The 25,304-nt window shown below is 38.7% G+C and overlaps 1 protein-coding gene across 2 annotated transcripts; it reads left to right on the top strand.

Moving 5' to 3' along the window:
- Window positions 1–963: 963 nt before the first annotated feature.
- UBP6 (ubiquitin-specific protease 6) lies at window positions 964–23,850 on the top strand. 2 transcript variants are annotated; one of them, XM_010263918.3, is made up of 18 exons: window positions 964–1,123; window positions 5,097–5,242; window positions 5,442–5,477; window positions 5,578–5,685; window positions 12,273–12,373; window positions 12,535–12,661; window positions 13,330–13,389; window positions 13,482–13,549; window positions 14,411–14,461; window positions 16,578–16,686; window positions 21,772–21,860; window positions 22,180–22,249; window positions 22,425–22,505; window positions 22,662–22,757; window positions 22,908–22,944; window positions 23,148–23,267; window positions 23,362–23,436; window positions 23,539–23,850. In XM_010263918.3, the coding sequence occupies exons 1-18, from the start codon at window positions 1,114–1,116 to the stop codon at window positions 23,592–23,594; spliced, it is 1,440 nt and encodes a 479-aa protein (XP_010262220.1). In that variant the 5' UTR covers window positions 964–1,113; the 3' UTR covers window positions 23,595–23,850. The 2 variants fall into 2 exon arrangements, 1 of the variants encoding a protein (XP_010262220.1); XR_016079305.1 differs by lacking the exon at window positions 22,908–22,944.
- The last annotated feature ends 1,454 nt before the right edge of the window (window positions 23,851–25,304 follow it).

Raw genomic sequence — 25,304 nt, 5'->3', positions numbered from 1 at the left:
AGTGGGTATCTGTCATCCCCGATGGAGTTTTATTTTTTGACTAAATAATGAGTTTTGGGGCAGGTATGGGTTTTGGGATTCTACAACTCGTACATGTATGAGTGGGGTATGGGATTATGCTAAATTCGACCCTCTCTGACATGCATATTGTTGGAAAAGTCATATAAACTTTATGTATTGGTGTTGAATTTAATTATATATTTGAATTTTATGTAAAAGGATAACTATAGCTTATGTGTTTTTTTTTACATGTATTGATCAAATAATTAAAAATCTTGATGTTTATTTGTGTTATTTTACTTATTTATTACTTATATATGACAAGAAATAATAGAAAATTAGATGTGGGTTTTAAATCCAACCCGCCCCTACCCTTAAATGTGGGAAGGGTAGGGTCAAGGAGGGTCTTGCACTTTCATGTGCAGGGAGGGTTTGGATTCTCAAAATACAACCGCTATGGGTTTTGAAGTGGGTATGGATTGGAAGGTTTAGGGAGACAGGTCTAGAATTTACAAAACCCTCTTCATTGCCATCCCTAATGAAAACCTAAAAAGTGCCAAAACACCTAAATTAATTCGAGAAATCAACTTCCACTGAATATTGTTTTGATAACTTATTTTAAGCCACTCGGTCAACACAGCGAAATCTAAAGCCAGAGTTCGGGGAGGGGGATTCTTTTGATTTCTCACTAAATATTGTTTTTGTGCTGTCTGGGTGGAACCCACCATACTTTTATGCTTTTACGCTGCCTGGTTGGATCGTTGGAGGCTTGGAGCCCATCAATAACCATCCATCATGCATAGCCAAAAGCCCAAAAGCCGCAACGGGAGCGGAACCTCCCAAATGGGCAATAATCGCTTATTCAAAGCAACTTACCAAACCAACTCTAGGAAGGGTTTATCCCTCCGAAAGAGATCCCAAATTACCAATCAGCCCCTAAATTATCTAGACGAAAATACCCCTTCCAATATCTCGCTTCCTGATTGTTTGCCCTATTTATTTCAATCTGCGATTCAAGAAAAAATTTTTCAGGACGTTGCCCTTCCCGCAAGTAAACAACAGACCATTCTAGTGCCATCTACCTCTCCTGCAAAACTCGGAAGCTCTGCAAACATGCTTAAAGGTCTGATACTTCGATTTACTGTTTTTCTTTCTTTTTTTTCGCTTTTTTTTGTCCGAAGATTTCGTTGATAACAGCATGTCTTATTGAGCGGCATCTGCAGTTTAGTTAATTTTTGGAATTATTTAAATATTCTTCGCATTCCCTTCTTTACTTAGATTATTGTTTATCTTCGTCCAATGGTTGGAACCGAGGCTTGATTTTAGTTCGGATTTTGGCGGCTTGGTTTATTGTCAATTGGTCATTCGCTTTTATTTTTGATCCGAGTTTTCGTGTCTGATTGATCATAATATTCAGGTTCTGGAACTGGGAACTGGTGTCTGGCTAACAATAAAAGAAGAGCATATCAGGGTGCTATTATTTGAACTCGAGTTTCATAGACCCAGTTTCATCCCTCATGAAAAACTTGCATTGTTATAGACTCGGTGGTCACATGGTTAAGCTATGGGTGTAATTTGATGGTACCAAGTTCAGTAAGACTCGAAATCCTAATTTCAGAAGAGATATAAATCAGGAATATCGTACAACACATACCGTGATATAACAATCATATGAGCTTGAGCGCCCCCCCCCACACACACAAAAAAAACAAAAAAAAAAAAGAAAGGAAAAAAAGATTCCGTGACATAAATCAGTCTGCATTGTCTGTTTATTATAGTCACAATCTGCAAGACAGTTCTTTTTTTTTTTTTTTGACTTGTAATGGAAAACAGAAAAAAAGTTGATGCATATTTTTGAGAAACACTGCGAATCTGATTCTTGTAGTCCTATGGATGGATTATTTTCTATGATTAGTGATATTGATTTTCTCTAAAACTAATAAGAGCCAAACGAACAACTTATTTCTGAATATAGGGATCATAAAATGGGCAGCTTCCAATCACATAACCAAACTTAAGCCTGAAATGCTGCTTTAACTGTACTCATGTGGTGTATTTGCAGATTGTAGGTCTTGAAGCACTTGAAGCTGTCTGAAGATTCAGCTATTTTAATTACTTTATTTTTTCCAGCATGTGGATACTTTTTTATTTATTTTTCTATTATGCTCTCTGTTTTAAGAATGGTCCTGGTAGGACTTAGCTTAACCCTCGTCATCTTATGTACTTGTTAGAGAACAGGTTATATTATATCAAGTGTTTAAATAACTTTGGGACTACGTTTGCATGGGATTGAATGCCTATTATCTTCTCGTTCTCACCAATCTTGTGGTTGACTTGTGCAAGTATGTGTTGATTTGATTCAAGTCTGACAAATTCTTCTCAACTAGAATTTGTCATTATTGCTAAAACTAGTTATATCTAATAAATTCGCTTAGAACTGGAGACAATACTGCTAGTTATGCTCTGGGGCCCGTCTAATTTACCACATGGTGTATATTCTGAAGATCAGGATCTATTATTGGAGGGGTCCTATCTAAGAGAGGGCCTAGTTGCCTACACCAAATACTAGCATGGTAATTTTTTTATCAGAAACGGTAACTTTCATTAAATATAATTTAAAGTTGAAATACAGAAGTCAACCCCTATTAGAAGAGGTTGATCCAATAAACATCATGTAAGCAAGGTGGTGGTTAGGCTAGTGGTGATGGTCTCCTTGAAAGACAGAGGAAGACCGAGGATGAGGATTCAAACAGAAGGTTAAGGCGAAGAGGGTGAAGAGACGACCGAGCAGGGAATCCAATGATAGGGTTAAATCAATGATTGGAAGCATGAATCTCGCTATGAGAAGGATCTCTATTTATAGGGAAGACCCTGAGATCCATAAAGGAAGGAGCCAGAGGTGTTTGTCTTCTATTAGGAAACGGAATATTGGATTCGCTGTTGGTCATTAAGGAGCATTGCTAGGGTTTCACCACGTATTCTTATAGGATATTCGAAGATTGACTTTCCTTTCTCCCAAAGATCCTCATAACTCACGTGTACTACCCGCCTTTCTCATTTCACTCAACTGATGTGGCACTTGGTCACGTGTAACTTAAAGTTTCACGTGCAACCAATATTCGGTCCCGACGTTTCTGAGTCTCCTGACGTTTTTGCTTCAAGCACTAACAAATTCTCAGGAAGAAACAAGCCACTTCTGCGGTTCTGCCTTGTTCTTTTCAGCAGGACCAACAGTTATAAAAGCAGTAAACACTAAAGATTGTTATAGAATAAAATGGTAAAGAGGACTCATCGCCGCCGCCGGTGATTGTATTCGCCGGAGAGTTCGCGGTGAATCGGTGACTGTGGTTTGTGAGCTGCGAGCTTGACCTGCGATTTTAACAATGATCACTTGATCAATTTGCGTCTGAGAGAGAGAGAGAGAGAGAGAGAGAGCTCATCGCCGCCGTCGGAGTTGTTGCGCCGGTGAACGTTCGCCGCCTCGCCGGTTGTGGCTGCCTGAGAGTGTGAGGATGAGAACTGTGCAGTGTGGAGGATGTGGAGAACTGGAGATTGGAGATGAAGGGTCGGCTGAAAAAAAGAATGGGAAGAGACATAGATGTCTCGACTAGGGGTTTTATTTAGGTTTAAGTATAGGTCGGGCCGGGTCGGGCTCGGGCTGGGCTATTTTGGCAAATCCCGAGCCCGGCTCGAATTTATTGTGGGCTGGGATTTTTGGCCCGAGGTTATGCCCGTGGGCCCATAAACTTGTTCAAGCCCGTCCGGGGGCCGACCCGTCGGGCCGCCCGACCCATGAACAGGTCTAGCTCTGAGGGACTAAGCAAGCACTTTGTACCTACACATCGAACATTACATTGCTGCCCAGTAAAGTCTCTCCCTTGCAGTCCCTTGTTTTGCTAAGGTGTCAGCAAAACCATTTGTTGATCTCCTTACCCACTTGAAACAAACACTCTTCTCCCTTGTTATGCTAAGTATTTCCCTTATCAGCTGTCTATATTGCCAAATTCCCAGCTGCCCTGATTGCATCCACCCAATTACTAATTTGGAGTTCCCCTCAATCTCAATCTGCTGTAGCCCCAATTGTTTGGCTAGTTTTACTCCTCGATGTAGTGCCAAGATTTCCACTCTTAAGGAATCTCCAATTCCAACTGGACCTAAATACAAAGCCATTATCTTGCCTTCATTATCTTTGAAAACAAACACCTCCTATTACCAGATGGGTCCGGATTACCTATAGGGCTCCCATCAAATTTAAGTTTTACCCTTTGTTGTGTCAGTGGGGACCAAACTTCCTATACCACAGCTTTGGAAGAAGTTGTAGCTGCCACAGTACTCCAATTTCTATAAATGTCTTCAGCTGAGAAGTCCTTAAAAAGATCACAAGATTTCAACCAATGGATAACCATAGTGGTTACTCCTTCCACAACCTCTTCCTTGGGTCAACAACTACCTTTGAAAATCCTATTATTTCTTTCCTCCCATACTGACCACAATACAACAGCTCTAGTGGCTCTCCACATAACCCTTCCACAGACCTTTGGTTACCTTGGAATAGCTTTCCAAGGCTATTCAAGGCATGATAATTGATAAGATGTCCTTAGGTCATTTGATTCTTGCATCATTTTTGGAGCTTTTAGTGAGTTTAATTACTGTTAACTAATGACTAACTGCTTGCTTAAAAATAAAATATTTTAGGTAACGTTTGAAATTGAATTTTGACCCAATTTGTCATCAAGGTGGAACCCATTAAATGGTGGGACCTGATCATCCTAACATAGAACAGATGGCAAATTTTGGTACACAGTCCCCAGGCCCTAGCTTGTTCTATATCTAATTATTTTGTTACATATGTACTTTGGATTTCCTCATTAGGAAGTTATTCTATTTATAGGTTTATGTTTAATTAAAAGAAGAATCTGCTTTTACTTAATTGCAGCCCATGTAATTTTGCTGCATTCATGTATCCTTTTTGTAAATAAAAAAGGTGTCACTGATTTTGTTTCTGTTTTTTCCACTCATTTTGATTATGCTTTCCATGTCAAGCTTCAATTAGATATCGCCATTGAGAAATTCTAATGTATCATTTTTTTTTTCAGTGAGTGTGAAATGGCAAAAGGAGCTCTTCCCAGCTGTAGAAATTGACACAAGCCAGCCCCCTTTTGTTTTTAAATGTCAATTGTATGATTTAACAGGGGTTCCCCCAGAAAGGCAGAAGATTATGGTTAAAGGTGGTTTGCTGAAGGTAATAAAGTAATAGACAAGTTTTATTGGATTAAAAATAGGATTTTGTGTTCTGTAGCATTTAGTTTAGCAGAAGAATGATTGAAGCAGTAAGGGAATTTTAGTTCGGGTTGTTCGGACGGTATCATATGCAGTCAATAAAAGTGGTAATGTGCATTTAAATTTCTTGATCTAATATTCTCATTCCCTGGTTCCTGCAGGATGATGCAGATTGGTCCACGTTGGGAGTGAAAAATGTGAGTATCTTTTACATGTTATTTGAAACTTAAGAAACTTCTTTTTTCTTGGGCTCCTGTAATGATTATTCCCTTTATTATTATTTGTTTTTCTGGCTAGGGTCAAAAATTGATGATGATGGGAACTGCAGATGAAATTGTGAAAGCCCCAGAGAAGGGCCCTGTTTTTGTAGAGGACCTTCCTGAAGAAGAACAAGTGGTTGCTGTGGTGAGGTTCTTGGCATTCTTGTTAACATGCTTCCTTAGTTGGATTTTGTCTATTTAGTTCCAAATCTCTTTTATTCAGAAAAACAAGTTCATTTTTTATTCAATGTGATAGCAATACTAGTGTTTGTCTAAGCTCTTTCAATAGCTGCATGAGTATTTACAAAATCATTTAGCAGCTTTGACTTTTTGTGGTTATCACTTGTTAGTCCCATCCTAGAACCTACTTCATCCTTAGTTAGTGGTAATGTTTTTTTGGAAAAGGTAATGTAATTTTATTCAACTCAAAAAGACATACAAGCTGGGTTCAGACCCAGTGGTATCTTTTGATGCACTTTTTGACACTTAAGACAAACATCTTTACCAGTTCTCAGAAAAGGAGAAAATAAAATCTAGGAAATGACCCAAAGTGAACTCAACTTAACAAAGCAATGCCAAACTATATGGGGTTGGCTGCATGAATCCGGTTCTGCCATTCATTCCATATATATATTGATTGGTTAAAGATAAGCTTTATTAATTATGAAGAAAGATTGTATATATAGAAGAAAGTTACTTCTTGTTAGGCTAGTTTTTACCACCTAACCCAGCCTATTACCACTATTTTTCACATACAATCTTCTTTAGTTACACCCTAGAATAGTTGGTCACTGTTGACTCCTTGTGATATGACCCAGAAATTTGACACGCAGTTCACAGACTTACAGCAGCGTTCACACACTCGAACATCAACAAAAGAAACTAGTATTCATTCAGCAGAAAACATTAACAGTTGGTCGGTTCTTCGAGAGACCGCCGACTCTCCCAAACACTCACAATATTCTTTATTCAAAGAAAAACATACCACCCCCTATCCCCCAAAGCCCCTTCTTATACTCTTCTGATAGCATAGCTGACTCCCTCTATAAATGCCCAGATGGCCTAGTTATAAATGCCCAAAAACTCTTCTTTTTTCATAACTGACATAGCTATAAATGCCCCAAGACTCTCCTTATTCCCTCCAGCTATAATTGCCCTCATGTGATTAATTGTTCAATTATTTCCCCCCCTTAGCTGATTGTTGACCTTTCCTCTTCCTGGCATACGTAAGGTTAATTGGGGCCTATCACCTTGCTAGTGGATCAGCTTAGGTGTTTTCTGCTCTTGGTACCCAACTAAGTGACTAACTATACTCCCAATGCCTGTAGACTACTTATCTCTCTCAAAGTGTGCCTATGATGCCATTTGCCTCGACAATTGTTCCTCAGCCACCCACCACAACTCAAGAATCACCTCCTACTGCCATGTTCCTCAATTGTCAAATCGAGCACAACTTTAAGCCTTGGCCATCAACTCAACTTTTGTAGAGTCACCAAAGCCTATGGGGCACCTAATTATCAAAAAAAAAAAAGAGCCTATGGGGCACCTGAATATAAGGCCATCATTGCCCCATGGCTATTTCTAATCACACTGCCAATACCTGATTCTCCGGGATTGCCCAACAAACAGCCATCAAAATTGAGCTTCCATTGGTTTGCATTTGGTGGACACTATTCCTTTACCATTCTTACTCTAGCTGAAGGTGATTATGCTATAACCTGCCAGCCTCTAATATATCATCTGAAGAGAACTGCTCAAAGGTTTTCAAAGATTTGACCCACTGCCATTAATTTCATATCCCTTGTTAAATTATGACCTTAAAGTCATTTTTTTCACTAGTTCAGTCCATGTCCTTTTTTTCTGATCAATGTCCTTTCGGCCTGCCCCTAGCTCTTCTAGACATGACCTTGCTGGTGCTGTAGATGGCCTTTTATGCACATGACATGACCACACCATCTTAGTTTACATTCCCTCATTTTATCCTCTTAGATTCCCATGATATGCTCGGTTTTTGTACTTTCTGTTTTGTTTTCCACTTATCCATTTCAACGTTTGCATCTCTTTTAAATTCTTATTTTTGGATGTGTTGTTTCTTGATTCTTGACCCCAACACTGCTCCATACAACATAATTTCAACAGGTCATCCCTAGGATATGATCTGGACCAGAAGATTACATAAACAGAAGTCTTAAGATTATTTTCTTCTTCTTTTATGGTATGTTTGGAGTGGATTCATGATCTCAAAGAAAATGTCTTATGAGTTACAAACATTTTTAACTGCCAGGTCATTAGAAGTTTAGGTTGATGTGTAATGCTACTATTCATGAAAAGGGGAAAAATAAACTAAGAAAGCTACCAAGTATTTACAGAAACAGAAAGCAGCCAAATGAACCTCCTAATGGTTATTTCCGACTATCAAAAAACTTTTTTTCTTGTCATAATTCCTTCCAACACTTCAAGAATTGAGGCCCAATAAAATATGTTTCATTTCAAACCTAAATCTTGTTCCTAAAGACATTATTTCCTCTTTCCTTCTTACAAGTCCTTGATGGCAGATGTTCTTCCTTGTCAGCTCTTTCTGTGAAAATTTCTGCACACTTGTATAAAATATTGTAGCATGTTTTAGTGCTTGGAAGAGGGATATTATCAATTTCTAGAATATGGATGATGTAAATTGAAGGATAGGTTCTTGTTTGCTTGTGTTTGAATTTTTTTTTTTTTTTGATGAATGAATATAATTTATTAAAACAGAAATATGAGGCAATACAGTAGACCCAAGAGGAGGCATGAGTTGTTACCTCTTCTAACAAATATTACATCAAACTAAAGCAGAATTGACCAGAATTAACCAGAAATAAAATTACAAAGCAGCCCAAAATAAATGTTCCCTTGAGGCCCCTTGCTTAGCTAACCCATCCGCTAAGGCATTTGCTGATCTTCCCACCCAATGAAAGGTAACAGCCATGCCTTTTGTGATCCAGTTGACTTTCCTTAGCATATCTCTATGTCGCCACATAGCTGAATGACCCACAACAATCTCAGAGTCCCCTTCAACTACCAAGTGCTGGACTCCTAATTGTTCTGCAATCTGAATACCTTGTACTGCCGCTAATAACTCGGCTCTATTGGAGTCTCCTATTCCCACAGGGCCTGAAAACAATGCTAATATTTTGCTTTCATTATCTCTCAGCACCCCTCCTATCCCGGAAGGGCCTGGGTTTCCTTGGCTGCTTCCATCAAAATTCAGCTTTACCCATCCTTCAGGTGGAGGCATCCACACAACAAAATTCCTGTCCTTCCTTGTATGGCTGTTAGCCACTGCTAATCAGTTTCTCCAAAAATCATCAAAGGAGAACGTATAAAATAGGTCCATAGTTCTCAACCAATGAATGGCCCTAGTTAATATACAGTCCTCAACAGCTTGAGTGCTTCTCTCCTCCTCTTTAAATACCCTTGCATTCCTTTCTTCCTATATTGTCCACAAGGCCGCTGCTCTAATACATCTCCACATTATTTTTCCTTTTTTTGTAGGCCACACAAAAAATGAAGGATCGAATAGCTGACTTAAATCTGTGGACAGATTCCACCTGCACCCAAACAAAGAGAAAATCCAACTCCAAATAGCACTAGAAAAGGAACAAGATACAAGTAAGTGAGAGCAGTCCTCACCACTAGCCCTGCAAAGTACACACCAGTTAGGGGACAAACACAAAGAAGGCCTTTTCCTCTGCAAACAGTCTAGGGTATTAATCATTCTATAAAACACCTCCCAGCAGAAAATAATAACTTTAGGTGGAATCGGTCTAGACCAAATCTCCTTGGTTGGAAAACCCCACTGTCCCTGGGAAGAACAAAGGGATTTGAGAAAGGAAGCACAGGTAAAGTAACCTTTTGGATGAGGGAACCATAACCTCACATCCAAACTACGGGGGTCCAAGAAGGCACAGCCAAGAAGGGACAACAGATCTGAAACACTGTTAAGTTCATCATCCCTCAAGCCTCTCTGAAAGCCGAAGTCCCAACTTAAGGAGGGGGTGAAAAAGGAGATGGGAGAAAAAGAGAGATAACCTTTTCCTTGTAAAGGGAAATGGAATAAAGAGACGAAAATTGGTCCTTTAGGGCAACATTACCCACCCAAATGTCTTCCCAAAATAAAACAGAGGTACCATAATTAACATCATACCTGACAAAGTTGAGAAACAGAGGGAGGATACTCTGGATTGCTTTCCATGGGGAAGCCAACATAGCTTGACGTGATACACCCGCATCCCAACCATTTTCCAGTCTACCATGTATACTAGCTATCACTTCATGCCACAACCTCTCCCTTTCTATAGGCCATCTCCACAACCACTTTCGTAGGAGAGCTTTATTCTTGAGAGTTAACCTTCCTTGTCCCAAGCTACCTTCCTCTTTACTCCTACAAACTATTTCTCAGTTAATTAGGTGGTCTTTCTTTTCCTCCCCTGGCTCCCAAAGGAAATTTCTCATTAATCTCTCCAACTTTTTAGCTTCTCTATTAGGAATCTTGAAAACAGAGTGAAAATAGACCGGTAGATTTGCTAGAGTATTTCTCAATAAAGTCACTCTACCCCCTATAGAGATGTAGTTCTTTTTCCAAGAAGTTAATTTTTTCTCAAACTTTTCCAACACTGGGGTCCAAAAACTACTCTCTTTTGGATTAGCCCCTAGAGGGAGACCTAAGTATTGTAGAGGCCAAGTAGTGACAGAACAACCTAAGAATCTGCCACAGTCTGGATGATCCCCTCATTCATATTCACACCTACCACACAACTCTTCTCCATGTTTATTCTCAAATTTGATACCTCCTCAAAGTGTTGTATCAATGCTCTAAGATTCCTCACTTTTTGCCTGTCACCCCCTTCACAAAAAATTATGATATCATCAGCAAACTGTAGGTCGGTTACCCTAATGTTATTCCTTCATATCTTCCAGCCACTCACTTCCTCTTCCCTATTTGCCTTAGATATTAATCTGCTGAAAACATCTGCAACTAAGGTGAAAAGAAATGGGGAGAGAGGGTCACCTTGTCTAAGGCCTCTACAGGCAGGGAAAAAATCTTTGACCACCCCATTCACCAAGGCTGAGTAATGATAGGAGCTAATACAACCCTTTACCCAGTTGCACCATCTATCTCTAAAACCACAACACCCAAGGACCTCTAATAAAAAGCTCCAATCCACAAGATCATAAGCCTTCTCCAAGTCTAACTTACATACAAAACCTTGATTCCCCGACTTTCTCATGTCCGCCACACACTCATTTGTTATTAGGATCTGATCTGTTATTTGCCTTCTCTGCAAAAAGCATCTTGTGCTTGACTAATGATGGAGGGTAGTACTACTCGAATTCTTAAGGACAACACTTTGCCCAGAATTTTATAGATGCTTGTAACCAAACCATCGGCCTGTACTCCTTAGGGTCCTTTGCATCTATCTTTTTTGGGATTAGGGCTAAGAAGGTGGCATTAACTCTAGGGCTTACCTTTTTCGTATCTGCAAACTTCTGAAACACCCCGATAAGGTCTTCTTTTACCATATCCCAACAGTCCTGATAAAAAGCCATTGTGAAGCCATTTGGGCCAGGTGCTTTGGATCTATCCATTGAAAATATCGCCTGTCGGATCTCTTCTTCACTGAAATCCCTCTCTAACCAAAACACTTGTTCTTCAGATAATCTAGTCCACTCCAAATTCTCCAATGTTGGCCTATTAATCAAAGGTTTTCTATAGATTGATTTGAAGTGATCCACAAACAATCTTGCTATCTCATCTTGATTTGTGACTTCCTCCCCATTTACCTCTAACTTAGCCACAAAATTTTTCCTTCTCCTCCCATTAGCCAATGCATGAAAAAATTTTGTCTTTCCATCCCCTTCCTTGATCCATCTATGTCTTGACTTTTGCCTTTAGGAAATTTCCTCTCTTAGAAGAAACTCTTCCAAATCCTTCTTTAAGTTTCTTCTCAAGATCCTTTCTTGTTTACTCATTGTCCTTTGTTCTTCTTTGGATCTAATTCCTCAATCCTAGACACCAAATTACCTTTTTGCTCCTCTATCCTTCCAAAGTGTTCCCTGTTCCAATCCTTGATCTTGGATCTCAACCTTTTTAGCTTCTTGTGGAATCTCACTCCCTTCCACTTCACCCCTCTTACCTCTTCCCTCCACCAATCCCCAATCAGATGCACAAAATCCGGGTGAGTCAACCACATATTCTCAAATCTGAACGGCCATGGACCAAAGGCTAGTGTTTCAGGACTTAACTAGATAGGGCAGTGATCAGAAGTGACTCTGGGTAAGGCTCTAGCCATCAGGTTCCTCCAATGGTTCTCCCACTCTTCATTAAAGAGATCTATCTAATTTCGAACAAAGAGGGTTTTCTTGGAAATTGGACCAGGTAAAATTGGCTTGTGAGAGGGGTAGCTCCTTTAACCCACAAATATTAATGAATTCATTAAATTTTCTCAAACTGGTTGTGACTGTTCTTTGGGGATTGTTTGATTCATTACAAAACCTGATTACATTGAAATCCCCCCAAGACACCAAGGGCCCTCCCATAAACTCAGCTGTCTCTTATTGGACCAGGTAAAATTGTTTACTTGTGTTTGAATTTAGGCCTTACATGAACTCGGCTGTCTCTTATTATCTTTTCAAGGTGCTGTTGTTGGTTGTATATAAAACTTACAATGTTGAGATGTGGTTTTCTTCTTTAAGGGTCACACCGCTGGTCTATTTAATTTGGGGAATACCTGCTATATGAACTCCACTCTACAGTGCTTGCATTCAGTTCCAGAGTTGAAGTCAGCCTTACTTAAGTGAGTTTTCTTCTTTTGGATTATGTAGAATGCAACCTCTTTCATTTCACAAACAATTCCTCAAAGTGGTTATTTGGGTTGTGTATCTATGAAATTGGCTGCTTTTTTGGTTTAATTTATTGTTTCAAATATGCTGATAAAAAATTTATTGTTTCAAACAGATATCCTCATTCTGGAAGAAGTAATGATTTGGATCAGTCTTCACATCTCCTTACCATGGCAACACGAGATCTATTCGGTGAACTTGATCGAAATGTCAAACCTGTGGCCCCAATGCAATTTTGGATGGTTAGTTGTTAGATTTGCTTTACTGTTTGTTTTGGCTGCTCCATTATCAATTATCAATTCACTACCAAAAAAAAAAAACAATTTAGATACCTCTCCTAAAAAGAAAATGCAAGTGTTTATGTTGATTTGCAAGCATCAGGTTGGTGTGAAAGAATATTTTCATGGTGTTAAGTACATAACATTAAAATAACTATCTCTTGTATTTACTTCTGCAGTCATCAGCCATCACTGGACATTAATTACAGTGTCATGGATTACATGTGTATGTGCATCTTTTTTTTGTCCTATTGTTGTCTAACAGTGGGCTTTATGACATGAAAAGTCAATTCAACTAAACCTTGACCCAACTATATGGGGTCGGCTGCATGAATCCTGTTTCATGGTCCACCATTTGATTCTGTTCAGTGTCACGACTTTATGTCCAGCTTTCTGAAGGGTTCTTCACAATTATTTTCAAAGCTTGCCCTATACTATGCCTTCAGTCCTTCACCTGAATTCTTTCTTTGTGCTGATAAGGGTATTCAATGTTTTGGATTCCAAATTCCAAAGTAGAGTTTGTAGCATGTTCCATATAAATCATATGTTGGCAAGCTGCAGCTCTGCCCACTGATTAATAAGGGAAAGAAAAATGAAATAAACCTGTGTATATTTTTTATTCATTCCTGCAGGTTTTACGTAAAAAGTATCCTCAGTTTGGCCAGCTGCATAATGGTGCCTTCATGCAACAGGTTATTTTACTTTCTATTGGTCACCCGATCAGAGTTGTCCAAGCATTTCGGTTCCAACATATTGATTTTGGTTCTTTTGAAATAAATAACAGGATGCAGAAGAATGCTGGACCCAACTTATGTACACACTTTCTCAATCTCTTAGGCAAACAGATTCCAGGTACTAGATATTACATGCATTATTTATGGTGATTAAAATTAGCTGATAAGCTAATTTCTTCATAAAATTACTTATAAATTTGCCATCTTAGAATATTGGTTGTGAGGACGACCTTCACACTCTTTCATGGGAGTTTCTTCTTTTGCCTAATAGAAGTTGCTTTTATATGGTATTGGAGATCCTTTTTTTTGTGTTAATATGGTATTTTCTTCCTTCATATGCTTGCACTGCATTATAAGGCTTTTAGGAGTTTAGGTCTCCTGAATATCATTTCATTTTTTTTCAATTGCCATAAATGGTAAAGTATTGATAATTTGTCAATTTAGTTTCGCCTAGCAGGCTGCTTTAGGTGAATTTAAATGCTTGGCCACCATGCTACAATTTCTTCTACTAAACAAGTTCTTTTTTTTTTCAGTTTCTTTTCTGTTATATAATTAATTAATTTATTAGAGAAAGGGGAGAAAGAAAGGGATGCAATTCCAATTGTATAATTAATTAATTAATTACAGATAAAAATGCATAATTAATGATTTATGATCTATTAGAGAAAAGTAGGAAAAAGAAAGAGAAGCAATTCTAGATTGTGCAAAATTTCCTCATCTTGTTTCTTTCTAACTGCTTTGAGCATTGACATTTGCAGGTTAATTAAATTGAGGTTTCATCTTGTATGTTTGATGTGTGTTGTGTGTGTGTGTGTGGGGGGGGGGTTGGGTTGGAGTTTTTATAGGTTTACATCCATTATATAAGCACACATTCACAGAATTGTAGACACATATGTTAGTTATTATGTTTTGTTGAAGCTCTTTTTTCCTTTCTAATTTTGCAATTTACAGAACTAATTAATCAAATGTTCCCTTGCAGTGGAACCCCTGAGACTGTGAAGGAGCTTTTTGGGATTGATCTAGTCAGCAGGTATTGGTTTTTGTCTGCAGTTTCCTATGACCCTAAATTAAACGTTTATTTTCTCCGACACCCTTTGTAGGTTCTACTTTCTGTATGCATCAGACAGAAAGGAGATCCACATTTTGTACTGTTTTTTGATCAGCAACACTTGAAAATTTTATTAATCTCTTGAGAAAGAATGGTGTATATCTGAGTTGAGCCAAACACCTCAAAAAGGATAGCTAGCCTTGGGGAATTATTGCTAGGACATGGAAAATGCTATCCATGCCAGTCAGAGACATGGTTACAAACACTTGGGATATTTGGATTCATCAATCCTTATAATCAAAAGTCAACTTGGTGCTTACAACCTCAAATCCATATAATTTTTCTCTTTTTTTATTGCTCATATTTTATTGTCTTCTTTCCTTTTATTTTGCTTGCAAGAATGGTGTAGGGGGTGCAACTTTGGTTGGGTTTAGCAGTTGTTAAATTTTGAATGGGCCTGAACCCAAAACCAAGTCCAATAGGATACAATGCACCTGATTTTGATTTAGAAAATTATTATACTTAATTTTAACCATCCTTTAGTGGATCCATATCCTTTGAGTATATCCCATTTATCTATCAGAAAAAAGGTATCATTAGTTCAATACCTTCCATTTGTACTTGAATCTTAGAGCTTCTATGCTTATGCTCAGATATAAGGATTTTCTACTAATAGTTGCTACTTATAACTAAAGTTCTTACAGTATTAGATATTTCTAGTCCTGTGGGCATATAAACAAGATCTATAAAAGTCAACCACAATATGTACAACTGTATCAACTAATTCGTAGTTTGGAACTGGGATTTGTCTGACACTTTCTTAGTTGATTCTGTCTTCTAAAAACTATGCTCAAGAGTTGAAAATGCTTATCCATGTTTGGTCTCGGGCTGTTCAGTTCCTTCTATGATAGTATTCATGGTGTGTATAATGTTATTGGGGAAATGCCTAATGGTGGATAAGTTGGTAAAAAGGGGCATTAGGATGACTAAAGCATGAAATTTGTGTCTGAAGCAGGCTGAAAGAGCTAACCACTTGTTATGTTTGAAATGCAACAGATTTTTATGTTGAAAATTTTGACTCTTTGCTAGTATTTCCTTCAAAAAGTTAGAATTCCCAAGTAGTTGACAGTTGAATACATGAGTAGGAAATAAAAAGAGATTTGGAGATCCATGCCCTTTGACTTTATCCATTGTTAAAATTTTATGAGCACTTAAATAATTTCTTACTACTTTTACGCATTTCTGTTTTTGGTCTACCCCTAGCCCTTCTAGCCCCCTTCAACTTGCAACTTAATGCCTTTTCTTGTGGGTGCTGTAGATGGTCTTCTGTGCATGTGACTGAACCATCTAAGCCTACTTTCTCTCATTTTCCCAGCCATTGAAGCTACTCCTAGATTCCTTTGAATGACATATTTTCTGACCCTATCCTTTCTAGTTTTTTCACTAGTCCAACACAGCATGCCCTTTGACTTACGTGGTCATTCTTTGGAGAGAAAGGAAAGGTCATAGGTTTAACAAATATTAAGACAAAGGGAAGAAACTCTAAGAATTTCTAAGGAATAGTCTTCTCATGGTTTTTGTCTTTTTGATGCCAAAGAGTCCTAGATTTCAGCACTCTAATTTTGCTAGTTTGGACTCTGTTCCTGCGTAGTTTAGGATCATGCCACCCCTTGTACTTCATTTTTTCAAATTCTTTGGAGAACTGAATGCAAGCACGTTCTTGTGCATGGCAGTGTGGCTCATAATTGTGCACATTAGACCTTTAGAAGTTGACTAATGAATGGAGGTTGGAATCTGCTTCTATTTTGTTTGGCCATTTTTCAAAGTGTCCTATAAACTTATCCCCAAACTTGTGTAACTCATTCCTTGTGTCACGAGATGTTTGTCAAAGAGTAAAATGATTAATTTATTAAAAAAAAGGAGTAAAATGATTATACACCTTTGTTTCAGTTTTCTTTTGTAGTACCCGCCTCTTGTTTGTTGTATGAAAGAGTTTTTGTCATCCAAAAATAGGTTCATATTAGGGGGTACAAAGCATTCAAATTGTCGTTGTTGTTGCTGTTGTTGCTATTTTTGGCATTGTTATTGTTGTTTCCAGGGTGCATTGTGCAGAAAGTGGTGAAGAGAGCTCAGAGATTGAATCTGTATATTCGCTTAAATGTCACATTTCGCAGGAGGTCAACCATTTACATGAGGGTCTAAAGCATGTAAGTATTAATATTTCTTTTATTTAGAATGAATCAAGAAGACAAACCTTTGCCCCCTACCCCCCCACCCCCCTATAAAACTTTTCTTTTCTTTCTTTTTAAGAAAAATATGCATAAATTGGAACAACCATTTTGGGGCAATATAATGCATTTTTTAGTACTACATCTTGAATTTGTGTGTCCACATGCACATGCATCAAGGTTCAAAGTATATATACACCCCTAGAATATGGATTCCTTCCTCTTCGGCTATTTTTCTTGTGCCTCCTTTTTCCAAAGCTTAACTCAGCCTTCCGGTTTCATTGGCTCTTCCTTCCCTATGAAAGAGGTCTGGTGTAAGCCTATTCCACCAAGGGCTGGGAGTTTTTGTTGGGAAGCCTTCCTGGAAAGTTTCAACATTGGTGATTTGCTTCAAAGAAAAAGACCCAAGATTTGCTTATCCCTGCACTGGTGTATTCTCTGCAAAGCTGATGGGGAGACTGTTATCACCTTTTAGTTGCTTGTTTTTTTGCCAAAACAATATGGGAATGGGTTTTCTCTCTTTTTAGGAGGAGATGGAACCCCCCTATGTCTGTGCAAACTCTGTTTTCTTCATCCTTCTTCAGGTGGCATTTGAGAAGAGGAAGGGCCACGTGGAGGTGCATAAGGGCTGTTGTGTGTTGGACATTGTGGGAAGAAAGGAATTCAAGGATATTCTCTGATAAGGAGAGGACTATTGGATGAAGGCAGAAATTGGGTGTAATTAAGGAGGCTTTGAAATCTTGGAAGGCAGAAATTTGGAATAAATTTGAAAATGAAAAGAGGAGGTGTCTGGAGGAAATTAAAGAGATAGATTCAGCAGAAGATAGAGGCCCATCTCAAAGGAAGAAAAGAAAAGAAGACTGTCAGCAAAATTGCTCCTAGACAAGTTAGCATATAAGGATGAGTTGAAATGGCTCAAGGCTGGAGATAGAAATTCTAGCTTTTTTTCACAAAATGGTAAAGGCTAGAAATAGAATAAATAGAATTGAAAAACTGGAACTAAAGGGGGAGGTAGGGGAATCATGGCAAGATAAGAAAAGAATGGTTATAAATTTTTCGTGAAGCTCTTCAAGGAAGATTGGAAAAAAAGACCTCTACCTGAGGGAGTTAATTTCAAAAGAATCTCGGAGGGCCAACAAAGTTGTTTGGAAGCTCCTTTTTCGGAAGAGGAAGTTTGGCAGGTGATAAAGAATCTAGATTCAAAAAAGTCCCCGGGGCTGGATGGGCTTACCATTTATTTTATAAAAGTTGTTGGGATGTGGTGAAAACAGATGTGATGCAGGTTTTCCAGAACTTCCATAGAAATGCCTCTTTGGAAAGAAGCTTAAATGCTACCTTCATATCTTTGATCCCAAAAATTGAAGGAGCCACAAATTTGAAGGATTTTAGACCCATTAGCCTTCTAAATAGCTTCTATAAGATTCTGACCAAGGTTTTGGCAGAGAGGTTGAAAAAGGTGCTGCCGAGTGTGATCTCCCAAAATTAGTTTGCGTTTGTCTCCGGTCGCCAAATGATGGACAATGTCTTAGTAGCCAATGAATTAATTGATTCAAGGTTAAGGGAGGGAAATCTGGGTCTACTTTGTAAATGTGACCTCGAAAAGGCTTATGATAATGTCAATTGGAGATGTTTGGACTGTGTGTTGAACAAAATGAATTTTGGGCAGACTTGGAGAAACTGGATTAAAGTCTGTGTCACCTCTCCAAAGTTTTCAGTCATCCTTAATGGCCAATCAGCAGTTTTCTTTAAAAATTCAAAGGGTCTGAGGCAAGGAGACCCTCTCTCCCCTCTTTTGTTCATTTGTATGATGGAACTACTTACAATCTTCATTCAAAAAGTAGGGGAGGGGGTGGTGGAAGGGCTTTGAGGTGGTGCCAGGAGGGGAGAAGGTTCAGGTTCTACAATTTGCAGATGACACCCTATGTTTTTTGGAAGTCAATGAAGAACACTTAGATCTCTTAGTGGGAGTTCTAAGCTGGTTCGAAGTGGTGACAGCTGAAAGTCAATTGGAGTAAGAGCAGTTCGATCCCAGTGGGAAAAGTGGAAAATGTAGAGGACTTGGCATAGAGGTTAGCATGTTAGGTGGGATTCCTCCCAACAAAATATCTGGGACTCCCCCGGGAGCAAAATGCACTTCAGCTCTGATCTGGGAACCAGTCTTAGAGCGGCTGGAAAAGAAATTGGCATCTTCGAAAGCTAGATACTTGCCCTTGGGGGGCAGAATTACTTTGTTAAAAAGCTCCTTATCCAACTTGCCGGCATTCTATCTCTCTTTAATCCCAATCCCAAGTAAAGTGGCCAAAAGGATTGAGAGGCTGCAAAGGGACTTTTTATGGAAAGTATGGAAGGAGGATGAAAATCCACTTGGTTAGTTGGGACAAGGTGTGCTCTCTGAAAAGTAAAGGAGGTTTGGGTATAAGAAAAATGAGGACCTTTAATAAGGCTCTTCTTGGGAAATGGATATGGAGGTTTGGGTTGGAAAGAAATCACTGGTGGAGGCAGTTAATGGCATCAAAATACAACCCAGACAGAGGAGATTGGATCACCACTTCTTGTCCCCCATCCCTAGGCTGTTCGGTATGGAGGAAAATAATGGACATCCTACCTATTTTCAGTAGAGGCTTAAGCCCCATCCTTGGGAAGGGTGACAGGCTGTCCTTTTGGAAAGATCCCTGGTGTGGAAATACTACTCTTTCAGTGAGATTCCCACATCTATTCCAGGTAGCTGACCATCAAGATGCAGTGGTTGCTGATTGTTTTGAGGTGGTGGGAAACTCAGTAGTCTGGTGCCCTTCTTTCAGAAGGAACTTTCAGGATTGGGAAATCCCTGCATTGGCTGATCTACTAGAACTGCTCTCTCTTCAACCCCTAAATCTGCTCAGAGAAGACAGCTGGTCTTGGAATTGGAGTTCTGATGGCCTTTTTTCAATCAAGTCATTTGGCACTCGCATGACAATGAGTACTGCTGAAGATATGCCTGCTTCCAGAATCTGGAATCCATCCGCTCCCTCAAAAATCAATGCTCTGGGCTGCAGCTCTAGACAGGTGTTTAACTAAAGCCCACCTATGTAAAAGAGCGGTTCGTATCCAGGACCAGAGGTGTGTGTTATGTGGTCAAGGAGTGGAAGATGGCAGCCATCTGTTTCTACATTGCTCAATTTCTGATAGAATATGGAATCATTTCCTTGGTTCGGTGGCTCTTGCCTGGTCAATGCCTGCTTCGGTGAAGGAGATGTTGTGGAGCTGGGGATTACTGGGTTTGTCAAAGCTTGCTTCAGCTGTGTCTGTTTCTACATTGCTCAATTTCTGATAGAATATGGAATCATTTCCTTGGTTCGGTGGCTCTTGCCTGGTCAATGCCAGCTTCGGTGAAGGAGATGTTGTGGAGCTGGGGATTACTGGGTTTGTCAAAGCTTGCTTCAGCTGTGTGGATGTCCATTCCAGCTGCAGTCATCAGCACCATTTGGGCAGAAAGAAACAAAAGATTAATTCAGAATAACTATAAGGATCCCGAAGACCTGATTTCCATCTCTGTTGGAAAGCTGATTTCTTGGATTTCAGCCTCGAAGGGAATCCAGGCTGCTAAATTGGGGGCTAGGCTGAATTCTAGGAGCCTATGGCATCTGTAATGTGGTTATGTCTGGGCTATTTCCCCTTCTAAAGTGTTTAGTTGGGGGGCCTTTGTACTTTGTACAAGTTTTTTTTTTTTTGATAACTTTTGTACAAGTTTTTTTCTATCAATAAAATTTTACATTACCTTTTCTCAAAAAAAAAAAAAAAAAACTATTGGAACTGTAATAGAGGTGATTCACTCAAGGGCAGCATAGTGGTTAAAGACTTCAGATCTTTTTACTGACTTTACTCTGGATGACTTGATGAGAAACTGGAAGGAGATTGCTAATGCTACTCAGATTAGAACAGTGACTAGTCCTTCTTGGACCCCTCCCCCTAATGGTTTTGTAAAACTGAACTTTGATGGCAGCAGTAGAGGGAACCCAGGACAATCTGGTATTGGGGGAGTCTTCAGGGATGAGAAAGGGGTTATTTCAGCTATGTTTTCAGGCCCTATAGGGGTAGGTGACTCCCTCAGGGCTGAGATTTTTGCGGTTCTGGAGGGAATAAGAAAGTCCAAGGAGTTGAATATAAGGAAACTCGTGGTTGAAGGTGACTTGCAGGTGGTAGTAGGATGGCTACAAGAGGATAAGGCGGGGTTGTGGAACTTCAGCAAGAGGATAGCTGACGGTTTAGCTAAACAAGGGGCAGAAAGGGATTCACTTTTTTGGGCTAAGCTGTAACTATAGTGTGTTTTCTTTCTTTTTTTCTTTTCTCGAGGTTCTTTGTTGCTCTTGGAAGATAAGCGTGTTTGTCTTCCTTTTGTAAATCTTCTTTTGATGAGTTAATGAAAGTGTTATTGATCAAAAAAAAAAAAAGAAAAACTACAAGCGGCTAACAAAGGAGATGGAAGTGAAATACAGCTGGCCAGCTGGGTGAAGAGATCTGCTAACTCTCTTGCAGATGGGTTAGCTAAGCAAGGGGTGGCTCAGGATTCTTTATTTTGGGCAAAGTTGTAATTTCCTTTTATGCTTTTATGGGGGCTCCTGCCCAACCCGGGGAGTTAAGAAAGTTACTGTTATTGATAAAAAAGTATAGATACACCCCGATATGTCGAATGGGGCATACCGGATGTTTTGATGACACTCTTTACCTTTTTTTTTAACCTTTTTTCCCAAAACAGGGGGATTGATTGGTCTAAGGTCTGCCTACCCCCTGGAATGGGTCAAAACCCCAAAAAAGCCCATATTTAGCGTATCAGTGACCTACTGATAAATACTTACAGGCCAATATGTTGTGAAATTTTGATCCTTGACATGCATAATTATGTTATATTTCTTTATGAGCTAATGGGCTGCTGATAAAGACCCTTACACAATGTTGGTTTATTTGCATGTTGAACGGAACTTCTTTTGAGGTGTTCGGTTGCTCCATTTGGTGATATTTTGAGCTTGTCTATGAGTCATTGCTAATCTTTTATTGCGGCAATTTGTGTTGCTTTATTCAATGCAGGGTCTGAAATCAGAACTGGAGAAGGTTTCTCCTTCTTTGGGGCGTAGTGCCATTTATTTAAAGGAGTCGCGTATCAACAACCTACCAAGGTAAATCTTTGTTTCTTTCTCTCTTTTCATTATGATCGCCATCCTATGTGTGTGGAGAACATCCAAGCCCACCACATTGGGTCCCATGGGATTAAACTCTGCAATCCAACTATCCATAATTTTAACCATGTTGACTTGTGCTACAGATATTTTTTTTTGATAATTGACTTGTGCTACAAAATTTATTGTCATCTATACCAGCTCTTAGACAATTTGGTTAAACAATCCAACCTTTTCACCTGGTTTCTTTTACCTCCACTGCTAGTGTATTTTAGTTAGCCATCTCTAAGAAGGATAATTGTGTCCATTGCTTTCCCAGGTACTTGACTGTTCAATTTGTTCGTTTTTTCTGGAAGCGGGAGTCAAATCAGAAGGCAAAGATTTTGCGGGTAACACCACAGTTAATCTTTTGATCATAGCTCAATCAATCTTAATCTTGTTAAGGAATGGTATTCAGAAATCATAAAATGCTCCAGTAGCCCACTCATTGCCTTTGTACTGCTTCCACTATGTTCCCTCTATTTATATTGAGAGGTTGATCATTATCATATTTTCTTCTCTCAGAAAGTGGATTACCCATTGGAGTTGGATGTTTATGATTTGTGTTCCGATGAGCTTCGCAAAAAATTGGAAACTCCTCGCCAGGTAAAGTTGGTTTCTTTATTCCATCTTTTTTGTGATGAACTTTAGCGAAGGGTTTTTTGTTACCTATTTTTGTCCTTGGTTGAATCATAACTAACCTTTTTTCTTTGTTTCCTCTTTTCTTCTTTTGATGTCTTTTCCTGGCATCATTATATCTAGATTTTGAGAGATGAAGAAGGTAAGAAGCTGGGGTTGAAAACCAGTGACAAGAACACTGATTCGAAGGATAATGATGTGAAGATGCTTGATGCAGAGGTAGCTTGCATATGGCTTTACAATATGATCTCTTACTTTTCTTTCTTTTACTTTGCCATTTTATTTGGTCTCATCTACTTTATGGGTTGAGTTTTGTTGAAAAGTTTTTAGTTCTGCTTCATACAATATAATGATTTTGTGTTTCAATAGGGCTCATCAAATGGTAGCAGAGATCAATCTGGTGAAGGTATAAAAGAGGCTATTATAGACATTTGAGCATTCAGGCTAACGTGCTCATTTTCCCTTTTTCTCTGTTGGCATTTTATTTCCTTGGTCAAATATCTTACGTAATTGCTGTGATGGAGCTGTTATTGTTCTATGAAATCCATACAACTCATTTTCAGATAATGTTCAATTGACATAATCAATTTTGGGTTTTATATGCCTCAGGTTCTTCATCTGAGAAACAGGTACACTTGACTGGAATCTTTGACTTGGTTGCTGTGCTGACCCACAAGGGAAGGAGTGCTGATTCAGGGCACTATGTTGGTTGGGTCAAACAAGAAAGCGGTCAGTTGAAAGTTTGAAAAGCGATGCCATTTGTTTTCATTTAAAATAAAAATTTAAATAGCGAAGATTGGAACTAATTAATGGTGGGTCACAGGAAAATGGATCCAATATGATGATGATAATCCAATCCCGCAAAGGGAGGAAGACATCACGAAGCTATCTGGAGGAGGTAAAGCTTCTCAAAGGCGACTGTAGTGGGTACTGGGTGGCATCTCATTTTGCTCTAAACTCTTGGGTTTTATTATCTTATCTGTTTGCTGTTTGTTTTCAGGTGACTGGCACATGGCATATATTTGTATGTACAAGGCTCGCGTTGTCTCCATCTGAGTGCTTTTAAAATTAATTTGGATTAATTCATGTAGGGGCATTGTCATTTATTTGATCAGTAACTGTGGAATAGGTGTGTGGATTAGAGAGATACGCCCCTTATAGGCCTGTACTTGTTCAGTTGGGTGAAAACCCCCATTCTGTGTTTAAACCTCTGTTGAGCACTCGCTTTAAGAGTTAAAAAGTTTAGAGATCTTAAACAACACTTGTCAACAAACCGTAAGAATGGCAAAACAACGAGATTTGTATTTTAGCATTTCTGTTTTCACGCTGCATAATGGTTGTAATGCTCCTTGCTCTACATTTACAACTGGGCCAGGTGCTGGTCTCCGTCCCTCCGCCCTAATCCCTATCCAGTGGAGCTGTGGAGGTGGTAACAACAGATTACTTACTTGATGATACTTGTTCATATCAGTATCATATGCAGCTTGAAACTGTCATATGGTAAATATTGAGCTGAAAAATGCTTTCTTATTTAGAATTTTGAACTGGCCAAGAATCCACCAAGTAGCAAAGTTTGGGTCACCAGCTATATGTCTAATACAAGCACAAAAAGGTCAAACAATAGAAAATTAATCCTGGCTACGTGTGTGCACGCTTTAGCTGTTTGGGGTTATTAATCTGGGAGTCTCAATCATGACCTTCCTCGTATTAAGCACTTATTCGATTATCTTCATAAAATAAAGTTGGACCCAGATCGGAGATCGGACTTCAGTTCTAAAATTGAAAAGAGCACTTGTAAATTGTAATAATTGGTTTAACCAGTGATCAAGAAATCATCGGAAGATCAGAGGCCCACAAGTCACCACTTGCCAGTACAATTATTCAATCTCATCTTACTCTAACAATGCAGCTAATATTTGATCGGGAAAAAAGTCGGTGCCAGACTATCAGGATAAGTGTTTATATTCAGATATCAAAAAGAAAAAAAAAGACTATCAGGATAAGTGGCCGATCGAACTCCAAAGCATTTCTTATAAATGTTAAAACATCCCCTCACCTTTCTAAAAGGACAGAAACAATTCCCCTCTTAATTCACAATTCACATGGCTGAAAAAACTACGCACTTATTCGAGCCTTGGTTGTTGTTGTCAGCATTTGAGTACACATGACATAAAAATTCTGCTGAGTTTGACTTTAAATCAAGTGGACGAAAATGCCCATTATAACTTTACTTTTAATAAGAGATGTTTAAGGAATAGAATCTATAAGAAACCTTAGGGGAGGTTTAACGATTCCCCCTTAATTCAGTTGACAAGAAACTTTACCAGCAAAAAAAAAAAAAAAATTGACAATTTTGGTTAGCCATATCATTTCTCTTCGCTCCGCATTTAAAAAAATAGCTAGGTTGTGTAAGGGCTATTTTTCCGTCAATTGAAACATGTAATGACATTTTCTATCATTGCTTTTATTTCATTTCTTAGACAGTAAAAATCCGAACTAACAACTTTTCAACACAGACAGCTCATGATATCAATCCTTTCTTTTTTCTTTTTTGAGTCTTGAATGTTGTGAGGCTGTTTGGTAATTTGATTATTGGAATATCTGAAATTGCCTAGTTTACAGTTTTATTCTTTTAATAATTAACACATTATATTATTATATATTTAGATAAGCATATTTTTATAATATATCATATTAAAATGTTATATAATAAACATAATGCACTATCTTATACAAAATAGTTAGATAATATATACTAAGCATTAT

This window comes from Nelumbo nucifera, chromosome 8 (assembly GCF_055504915.1).
Source record: "Nelumbo nucifera cultivar China Antique chromosome 8, China Antique-T2T, whole genome shotgun sequence".
NCBI lineage: Eukaryota > Viridiplantae > Streptophyta > Magnoliopsida > Proteales > Nelumbonaceae > Nelumbo > Nelumbo nucifera.
The sequence above is the reverse complement of the archived record's forward strand: the minus strand, read 5'-3'. Positions and strand labels throughout refer to the sequence as shown.